Source organism: Elephantulus edwardii, unplaced genomic scaffold, assembly GCF_000299155.1.
Source record: "Elephantulus edwardii isolate Elephantulus edwardi_28Jun2011 unplaced genomic scaffold, EleEdw1.0 scaffold00077, whole genome shotgun sequence".
NCBI classification, from domain to species: Eukaryota; Metazoa; Chordata; class Mammalia; order Macroscelidea; family Macroscelididae; genus Elephantulus; species Elephantulus edwardii.
This window is the reverse complement of record NW_006399827.1, coordinates 599,163-610,382: the sequence shown is the minus strand read 5'-3', so window position 1 is coordinate 610,382 and position 11,220 is coordinate 599,163. Positions and strand designations below refer to the sequence as shown.

At 41.5% G+C, this 11,220-nt stretch overlaps 1 protein-coding gene across 1 annotated transcript; it reads left to right on the top strand.

Moving 5' to 3' along the window:
• The first annotated feature begins 8,410 nt into the window (after positions 1–8,410).
• LOC102873788 (olfactory receptor 4D1-like) lies at positions 8,411–9,346 on the top strand. The gene has a single exon (XM_006889248.1). It carries the CDS (start codon positions 8,411–8,413, stop codon positions 9,344–9,346), a length of 936 nt encoding a protein of 311 aa, XP_006889310.1.
• The last annotated feature ends 1,874 nt before the right edge of the window (positions 9,347–11,220 follow it).

The window sequence follows — 11,220 nt, the reverse complement described above, 5'->3', positions numbered from 1 at the left end:
GCTTGGTGTTCAAGCGTTCACATATCTATTTCCTGTCTTTCCCAGAGTTTCAGTAAACAGTGTTTGGAAAGTTAAAAAAAAAAAAAAGGATAAACACGGCATAATGCCACTGATACAAAACTGAGTTAGTTTATAAACATTCTTATTTAAATGAATATATCCATATCCATGGGATGTATAGATTTACAACATCTCTTACTGAAACTATGCCATGTTTTTGGCAAAATATTTATTTTAAAAGAAATATATAAGGAAATACCTTATTCAGCTCAGTTTTCCCTGAGTATTTAGCATAATTATTCCATTCCTATTATTCAGATAGTCATACTAGTTACTGGGTACAGTGAACAGACGACAGACATCAAGGCCTGAGGGACCCGGAGACCTAGAAGGAAGCTGAAGCAATTGGAATAAATTGGCGAAGCCCGTCAGGAGCAGGGCTCACAGTGTTAAGGAGGTCACGAGAAAACAGAGGAGGCACAAAGAAGAACTGGGTCGGACGGCAAGGGATCTCCAGGGATGGCAATCCGAAGGGAAGATTGAGAAGAGACACCGCCGACCTAGGGAAGGACCTGAGAAGGACTCTCAGCCGTGCTCCGCGGAGAGACCGGGGTCGGGCTAGAGTGTTAGGGGAAGGAGGTGGCCGGAGGGTTGGAAATGAGGAAGACACGGGTGATTGAGTTCTTGGCTTATGTGTAGGCTCTGAAAACAAGATACTGGTCGTTCCTTCACATCCTTAAGACTCAGCGTGTAAGTCATCTCTTCCTGCGTGCCCTCACTAGGTGTGGGGCTGGAAAAACCACCCGGGGTCCCTGATGCATCGCACCTGGACCCAGCAGATTTGAAACAGCTGTTGTGGAGCTCCACTAGGCGAGGGTTTAACTCAAGACCTCTCTCAGCTTCATATAACTCTTGGGGTGGAGCTTCGAGACTCTTTGTTAGCAGTCAAATGTTTTATCACTGTGCCGTCAGGGCTCTTCTTTCCCAAAAGGCATCATAAATCATGGTCCTGGACAAACTCAAATTTGTATCCTTTACTTGTAACAAAGCAATGAGTGAAGGGAGCTCTGGTGGCCTAGTGACAAGAAGAGTAACTGCAGTCCTGAAGGCATGCAGTTCAGCTCCACCAGGTGCTCTGCTGGAGAAGGAAGGACAATCTCCTCCTGTGCCAATTGGATCCAATTTGACGATACATAACAAGAAAAGGGGGGGGGGGAATGCAACGAGACAATCAATACTACTGCTGTGGAGAGATGACTGCTCTATCACAACCCTGTGAGAGCTTTTCCACCTATGCTGTCTAATACCACAGTCACCGACCACATGTCGTCGTGCACTTGAAATGTGTGTGGTCAAGGCTGAGACATGCTATCGATGTAAAACACCATGCCAACGGCTATCAAGGCAACTAATTCCCGGTGAACCGTATGTATGTCACAGCACAGTTGTGCCCCAAAGGTTTTCAATGACTGATTTTCCAGGACATCATCATCTGCTCTTTCTTCCCTGGTGCCTAGGATACTCTCATACCTTGGTCTTTTGATTAGAACCTGGCAAGTTAACCCTTTGTTTGCACCCACCCATGGGCTTGGAAACATAAAATGCCCACCATATGTCAAAGAAAAAAAAAAACCAAACCACAACAACCCAAGACACTACCAGAGCTCCTTTGTTTATTGAAGGGAGAAATATTTCACATATAAAGACTACTAGTACTTTATAGATCGTTCAGGTATATTTGAATGTGAATAGAGGGTCAATCTGTGCTCTGGTTGATGAAATAAAACACACGCTTTACAAGATATTTAGTTTCCAACATAGCCATTTTCCCATGTATGACCTTGTCCAAGAAAAGATTAATTCCATTTTTTTTTTAAAAAAAGGCAAACCAGCTATCTTAAAGACTCCATAAAAAGAATGGTCCCCGCTTCAACGATTTAGTTCCTCCCAGAAGCTGTGGGTGAGCATTAACATTACTGGTAAGTATATTCGTTTCCTCCTGGACACAGAGCCTACTAATTGGTCCTAAATGCCTTCTGAGGTCCCAACCCTTCTCACTATTTCTTAGTTGTTAGAATGGACGGAAAACCTCACAAGCAGTTACTTACTTCACCTCTGCCTTGCGTGTGGACTTCCGAGTTGTAAAACAGCCCAGTGGTAGATGGAATTTGCTCCAGGACTTAAGAACAGTAAATGACATAGCTGAGCCTCTACATCTTGAGGTTCCTAACCTGTACACTATAATAGACAAAGTGCTAGTCAATAGGCCTTTTATTGTAAGAACCACCTTCCCTCTGTAACTTGATTTATGCCACTGTAAGAACTTCTACTCTGAATGTTATTGCTTTTTAATTTTTGACTCATGTAATTTAACTTGTTGGCTAAACTTGTGTCTTCTAGGCTGCAACACTTCCATGATACATCTTCAAGGATATGTACGGCTAAGCACAAATGATAACAGTGCATCTAAATTCCAAAATCAATCTCCATAATAGTCTATGTGTTTCCTACTGCCAAAGGGGCCCTTTAGAGTAGTGAGAGAAGATCTTCACCCTGAAACCTACAGCGTCACTTTTCAGCAGGAAGTAGCTAAGAGAATATGCCATCCCCTTTCCTTATGAATCAGGGTGAAGTCCTTCTCAGGGAGGAGTGATAGTGAATGGCAAAGGACACACTGACAAAGGAGATTAATCAGAACTGGCTTTGACAAACACTGTGGCAATTGGACAATTAAAACAGACATTCAAGGGGGGAAGAAGAACGAATTGGGGAGGAGGGTAGAGAAAACTGCAACAATGAATGAATGAAACCCAAAATCTCTGTAAATGTTCATTAAAACAAAAAAAATAATTTTTTTTAAAAAAAGAATGGTCCCCTATGCTTATGAACAAGGTGAGAACTTACCTAACTGATTCTACCTGTGACAGGGAAATAAGTCGTTCTCACAGTGTGGTCCTTGGAACAGCAGTATCAGCATTGTCAGAAAACTTGTTACAAGAAAAAATTCTTAGTCTTTCTCTGACCTAAAGAATCAATAGATTCCTTATGCCTTTTTATTCCTCCCAACAGACTTTTTATCAAGATTCTGTATTTTAACAAGTCCTTCTGGTGATTCTCATATTTTCACAAGGGTGAGAATTGCTTTTGAAAGATGCACTCTTCTAAAATTTCCAGAGAGCATATTTCTTTTAAGTGACTCTTGTCCTTCTGGATCTTGGCTTACTTATCATTGTTATTGTTAAGTGCTGTCATCTGGCCCAACTCATAGCAATCTCCTGTACAATAAAATGAAACACTACCTGGCCCTGCTCTATCCTCACAGTGGTTGTTATGCCTGAGCCCCTTGTTGTAGTCATCGTGTTGTTAATCCTTCTGCATAAGGGGTCTTCCTCTTGTTCACTAACCATCAACCCAGAATGAAAAATCCTTCTTCAGAGCCTGATCCCTCCTGTACAGTACACATTGGCAAAAAACAAGCTCCAGGATTTGATGGATTACCAGTTGAGATGTTTCAACAAAGGGATGCAACACTGGATGTACTCACATTTCTATGCTGAGAAATTTGAAGACAGCTATCTGGCCTTATCAGGCTGTATCAAGAAATCTGGAGGACGGCTACCTGGCCAACTGACTGGAAGAGATCTGTGTTGATTTCCCATTTTTTAAAAAAATGTGAGCCAACAGAGTACAGAAATTATTTAATAACATCCCTAATGTCGCATGCAATCACACTCCTGCTGAAGATTATCCAAAAATATCTGGATCAGTACATTGACAGAGAACTACCAGAAATACAAACTGGGTTTAGAGGAAGTAATGACACGAGGGACATCATTGCCAAGGTCAGATGGATCTTAAATGAAAACAAAGACTACAAGAAGAATGTCCATATTGCCTCTGCTAAGGCATTTGACTGTGGGGATCACAACAAATTATGGCTAACATTGAGAAGAATGGGAATCTCAGAACACTTGATCGTACTCACGTGAAATCTATACTTAGACCAGGATGCAGTTGTGAGAACAGAGCTACAAAATACTGCATGCCTCAAAATCAAGAAAGGACTGCATCAGGGATGTGTTTTTTTCTCCACACCTTTTCAATCTATATGCAAAACAGATCATCAAGGAGGCTGGCCTTTAAGAGGAGGAATGTTGCATCAGGACTGGAGGAAGACTCATCGACAACCTGCATTATGCAGATGAGAAAATCTTGCTTGCTGAAACTGAGGAGGCCCTGAAGCATTTGCTGGAAAAGGTAAAAGACTGTAGTCTTCAATATGAATTGCAGCTTAATATCAAGAAAACAAAGATTCTCACCACTGGGCCAATTGGCAGCACCATGATACGTGGAGAAAAGATTGAGGTTGATATTTTCATCTTGTTTGCTCCATAATCAATGCTCTTGACACCAGCAGCCAGGAAATCAAAAGGTGAGTTATGCTGGGCAAGTCAGCTGTCAGGGACTTCTCCAAGGTACTGAAAAGTAAGCAATGATGTCAGTCTAGAGACTAAGGTGTGACTGATCCAGGCCATGGTCTTCTAAATTGCTTGCTATGTATCAGAGAGCTGGGCAATAATTAAGGATGACAGAAAAAGAATTGGTTCCTTTGAGTTGTGGTGATGGAAAAGAGTATCGAACATACAATGGACTGCCAAGAGAATAAACAGGTCAACCCTTGAGAGAGTGAAATCAGGTTGCTCATTGGAGGCATTGATTTTGAAACTCCCTTTCACATTCTTTGGGCTTGTTTCCATGAACTAATAGTCCTTGGAGAAGGACATCATGCTTGGAAGGGTATAGGGTCAGCAAAGGAAGGAAAGACACTGGATGAGATGGATTGACTCAGTGACTGTGGTAATGGGGCAGGAGTGTCAGAGACTATGAGATTGACTCAGAATAAGGCAGGGATCAGAACTATTGTTCATAGGGTCACTGTGGCTTGACAGCACATAACAACAACAATCTGGCCAAACAACTGCTGAGCCTGTATTCTCTAATTTTCTAGAATATTCCATGTCCTTGGTGCATTGGGCCCCCAAGGCAGACCTTTCAAAGAGTGTATGCTTTAGAGACATTCAGAAACTTTTTAACAACTCCTTTTGTCTTTTTAATTGCTCCCTTATCCCCAGTGGTAATAAGCCCAGCTCTGCTTCTTGAGTTTAGTCCAATAGCTATTCCCCAGAGATTTTCCCTCTTCCCCTAGATCATGCCAATTGTGGTATAGTGAATTGTGGGCAGAAGTTGAAAGACCATGAAGCTGCAGAGAAAGGAGCTCCATGAAGATGCAAGAATTGAAGCCTGTTTCCCACCTGGCAAAAGGAAGGTGAGAGACCCAGATTTTCCTCACCTGTAGGGAAGTCTATTGTAAGAAGGATCATGTGGCATCTGCCGAAAGGTGGGAGGACTAGAAACCGGGTATAGACTTGATGGTAGTAGAGCCAATGTGTAAAGAGCACATCAGGAAGTAAAGAAGGGGGGAATGAGATGTTGAAAATAATCACCTCAGGTTCTATGTGAAAATCCGTCTTTATCAGCCAAGCATTGAACTTGCTGTAGGATTTACTTGACTCAGTGGCACCTAACAACAGCATATTGATGCCCTAGGTCATTATTCCATTATTGAATTTATAATTTAGTTACAGAGAGGCACAAGAGAAAAATAAAATAATAAATGCTGTAGAAGTATTTATAGCATGTTATGTTAGCAGCTGTTAGGTGCTATCAAGTCAAGTCTAACTCATAGTGATCCTGTGAACAACAGATCTGAGCCCTGTCCTATCCTGTGCATCCTCATCATCTCTGACACACTTGAGTGCATTGCTGCAGTCCCTGTGCCAATCTATTTCCGTTGAGGATATTCCTCTCTTTTGCTGACCGACCACCTTTCTAAGCATAATATCCCTTTCCAAGGAATATTTCCTCCTAACAACATCCTCAAAGTATGTAAGCTGAAGCTCATTACCCTTGAATCTAGGAGCCCTCTGGCTACACTTTCTTCAAAACATATCTATTATTTTGGCAATCCATGACATATTCAGTACTCTTTTCCAACACCACAATTCAAAAGCTTCAATTATTCTTTTATTATCCTTATTCGTTGTCCACCTCTCAGATGCATAGTAAATGATGCATGCAATATCATGGCCTGAGTCAGGTACACCTTAGTCTCTAAACAGACATCATTGCTCCTGAGTAATGTGGAGAGGTCCATGACAACAAACTTGCCCAAGGCAATACACCTCCAGATCTTCTAACTGTTGGTACCAACAGTGCTGATTATGAATTCAAATAGGACAAAATCATTGGCAATTTCAATCTTTTCTTTATCTATCATGATGCTGTCTATTGGCCAAGTGGTGAGGATCTTTGTCTTCTTGTTGCTGAGATGTAATCCATGTTGAAAGCTGCAGTCTTTGATCTTCTACAGCAAGTGTTTCAAGTCTTTCTCACAAGGTTGTGTCATCTGCATAATGCAAATTGTTGGTGAGTCTTCCTTTGATTCTGCCGAAGATCTGAGCCTGCTAAAGATCATCGAAAGGAGCCATGATGACCCAGTGATTAAAGCACTTAGCTGCTAACCAGGTCAGTGGTGTGGACCCACCACTGCTCCACAGGAGAAATCTGTGACAGTCAGCTTCCTTCAGTGTTTGCAGCCTCAGAAAGCCTACGGAGCAGTTTTTCTTCCTGTAGAGTTGCTCAGGTGCTCTAAAATGGAGTGCACTATACCTGGAACAACTCTGGGCTGCTAATCAAAAGGTTGGTGGGTCTAATTAACTGGCTTCTGCACAGAAGGAAAGATAAGCTGTCTCTTCCTGTAACGATTTACAGGCCCAGAAATCTAATGGGGGCAGTGTGTGTGTATGTGTGTGTGTGTGTCACTATGAGTCAGAATCAACTCTAAGAGTTGGAATTGACTTGATGATTGGAGGTCATCTCTCATTGAAAGATTATCTAGGAATGTAGAAGGACAATTGATGCCTTTGAGTAGTGGCATTGGAGTATTGAACATCCCTTACTCCTAGGAACATGAACAGTTTTGTCCTGGAGAGGGTGAAGCCGGGCTGCTCCTTGGAGTCAAGGATTCTGACATACATTGGACATGTTGCAATGAGGGACCAGTCCTTGGAGAGAGACGTCATGCTTGGGAGGGTGGAGGACAATGCAGGAGAGGAAGACCCTCAATGAGATGGATTGATTCAGTGACTGGGGTAATCATGGGGGCAGGTGTATCAGAGATGGTGAGATTGGAACAGGATAGGGTAGAGTTTAGGGTTGTTGTACATACATACGGCCACTATGAGTCGCAGGCGACTTGATGGCACATAACAACAACAACATATATGATACAAAATCCACAGCAAATTTTTATTAGAAAACATGAAGGTTCATGGACATTTTGCATTTTTTCTGGGCTTCTTTGAGTTATCGCTTATAGCATCTAATGTCATTAGAGAAAGGTGTGAAGTGGAAAGTTTGAAATGTACTGACAATCTTCACTACAGGCAAGATTACGTGTTGCTTTTTTTTCTTCACTTTTGCCTCTGAATTTCTACATACAAATTTCTTCTAACAAACCTGTCTCTTTTTAAGCCATGAAGTACATGCACCTCCTCAAACCTTAACCAGGAGGAAGCATCTATTTGTTTATCAAATACTATTAGTTTCATCAATCTCTCAATATTTATGCACTTAGATGGATTATGTTTCATAACAGATACTGACTTACCAGCTTATTAATTTATTGGTTTATTTAATTAGATGTGTGGAGTTCTTGTGGTTCAAAAGGCACTATGTTGGACATAGCAGGTATAAAAAAAGAAGTCTAGGGGAGCTCTGGTGGCCTAGTGGCAAGGATCTGCCCTGCAATCCCAGAGGCACACTGTTCAAATCCACCAGATCCTCTGCCGAGGAAGGAGGGACAATCTCCTCCTGTACCAGTCAGATCTGATTTGACGGTACACACACACAAAATAATAAAATTTAAAAATTTTTTTTAAAAAAAGAAGTCTAATATGGAAACTGTGGACAAGGACTAAAGGCTCAAAGGAAGTCTTACCTATAGATATCTATAATACACCCATTGGTGTGGCTATTTGGTGTGATTAGAAATAGAAGTCAATAGGAGGCATGAAGGAAGTCAATATGAGGTATGAAGGTGAATTTATGGAAGTCTCTCCTGAGAGACTTCTATGGGACCTCAGCATCACCAAGATGATAATATAAGAGATCAGAAGGATGAACCAGATAAGGACTAACATCCCATGGAAGTCTCTCCTAGACTTCATTTTGGAATAATAGTCAACATTGACTTTGATTAACTCAATTCTGGTCCTTGAAGGGGAAAAAAGATTTAATTTCATGACTTTTGCTTTTTATGGTTTCTCTCTAGGCATGTGTGGGAGATCCCATGGAACCACAGAATTTCACACGGGTATCAGAGTTTATCCTTTTGGGATTCTCACAGACACGGGAGCTCCAGTACCTCCTGTTTGTGGTGTTCCTATTTATCTATGCCACCACAGTTGTGGGAAACCTCCTCATCATGGTCACAGTGACTTTTGACTCCAGACTCCACACACCCATGTACTTTCTGCTCAGAAATCTGGCTGTCATTGACCTCTGCTGCTCCACAGTCACTTCTCCAAAGATGCTGGTTGACTTCTTTCATGAAACCAAGACCATCTCCTACCAGGGCTGCATGGCCCAGATCTTCTTCTTCCACTTTCTGGGGGGTGGGACTGTCTTCTTCCTGTCAGTTATGGCCTATGACCGCTACATAGCCATCTCCCGGCCCCTCCACTATGTCACCATCATGAACACGCAACTCTGTGTGGGGCTGGTAGTGGCTTCCTGGCTGGGAGGCTTTCTTCATTCCATTGTCCAGCTGGTTCTGATGCTCCCACTTCCCTTCTGTGGCCCCAATGTGCTGGATAACTTCTACTGTGATGTTCCTCAAGTACTCAGACTAGCCTGCACTGACACTTCTGTCTTGGAGTTCCTCATGATCTCCAACAGTGGGATGTTAGTCCTTATCTGGTTCATCCTTCTTCTGATCTCTTATGCTATCATCTTGGTGATGCTGAGGTCCCATTCAGGTCAAGCAAAGAGGAAGGCAGCCTCCACCTGCACTACCCACATTATTGTGGTATCCATGATCTTTATTCCCTGTATCTACATCTACTCCCGTCCATTTACCCCCTTCCCCTTGGACAAGGCTGTGTCCATCAGCTATACGGTCATGACCCCCATGCTCAACCCCATGATCTATACCCTGAGGAACCAGGAGATGCAATCGGCCATGAAGAGATTAGGCAGATACTTGGTGATTTGTAAGAGAGAATGAACTTCAAACAGATGGAGGTTTTTATGAGGAATCTCTCTTGAACTCTTGTTTTCCCATCTGAAAAATGAAGGGAAATATTTATGGAAAAGGTAATGCATATTAAATGAATTTATATTGAGGATGCATTCCTGTGTCAGACACAGTCCTACGAATGCTCACACTTTTCATCTTATCACATGTCAAGCCATACAGTAGCCACAGAAAGCTAAGAAGGTATTGTAGACATTTCTATCCTTTTCTTTCTATTTTCTCCCAGGAATCATTCCATCCAAAAAAGAAAAGTCATAGAACTGATGTTTGTTATTGTTAGGTGCCTTCAAGTTGTAGACACTTAATAGTGACCCTGTTAATCAAAGACCTGAGCACTATTCATAGAGTTTCCAGAGGCAAGCCATTTTGGAAGTGGATACCACTCCTGCTTCCAAGCTTGTTTTAATCGGGAAGGTCCACCAAACACTGACCATAGGTGACCTGTTGCAATCCGCAACCCTTTTTCCTGGAAGAAATAAACATAAAGAGACAGACACACAGAAGACAAGACAGGACTGCAGCAAAGAAAAACACACTCACACACTTGGGACAAGAACTGCAGACCCCCAGGCCTGCCTCGTTTATTATTTTATAATCATCCAAAAACAGTCTATGTGCTACACTCATGATTGGGGGGAAACTTATTTACCAGAAACTAGACTTGTTTAGACTTACTTAGCACAGAATATTTTCACGGAATCTTTCTTGCTTCCATATCTCTGTTTACCACAAGGAATAAGACTATGCCTTGGAAAGAAGAATATTCTTGGACCTCGTGTGCAAGCGTCCAAGGTCCCCATCTGTTTGCAGACTCAAGGACACATTCCTCTCCCACTCCGCATCCAGACTGAGGAAGTTCCAAGGGACATCTGTGTGCAGACTGTTTCTTTATTAACCATTTTTTTTCTCCTTCATCTCCCCCTTTTTTCTTTTACCTAGTGGAATTCGCTGTGCATGGCAACCTGTCTTTCCCGAATTACTTTCTGTCTTCTTCATGTGAGGAAGACTATCAAGAGAATACAACACAATATTATAATTCTGATACTGTTACTTCCCAAAGTTGCAAAAATTGCTTTGTACTTTTCAATAGAGTCTAAATTACCTAAATTTTCTACCAACTCTGACCAAATTTGGTCATCTTCTAAAGTAGGTACATTATTTTCAAATGTACTATTGATTTTGTGTTCTAGGGTATACAAGTTTAAAGTTCTTATCTCCAATAATATGTTTTTTTCACATTATTCCATTCCTCAGAGACATTAAATTTTACAGGGGTGATAAAAAATGAGAATTCCAGTCACATTTTAATATTACTCGAGTGGACAATACAGAAATCTGATTCCCCAACCATAGCACAGTCTCTTGCAAATGTTGAATATCATCTATGAGCTGTTAATCTAACTGTTATTGTTGTTGCTATAGTTCATGAAAGTCAGTATGCCATTGCCTCACAAAGTCAGCAGTCTGAATACTCTGTCGTAATGCAATCCTAGCAACTGCTGCAGTAGATGCAATTGCAGCCAGTCCAAGCACTGTAACAATAATGGCACTGACAACTCCTTTGACTCAATGACTCAGTGCTTGAAGAGCATTCCGCATTCTTATCATTGCTATGGAGTCACTACACGGTCGTTCTAATTTGACAGGTATCCACATTTCTCTTCTTGCTCCAACAACATAAATACTTAAAGACTCATTAGTTATAATTTTATCTATTGAAGAGTAAATACAGTTTTGTAGAAAACAACTATTACAACTCAACGTTTCATTATTATTATCCCAAATTCTTTTTCCCATTAGTAAAACATAACGATATTTAACACAAGCCATAATATATTTAGGAA

Coding starts and splice junctions, on each gene's coding strand:
- LOC102873788 (XM_006889248.1), top strand. CDS start 8,411: ATGGAACCACAGAATTTCACACGGGTATCAGAGTTTATCCTTTTGGGA.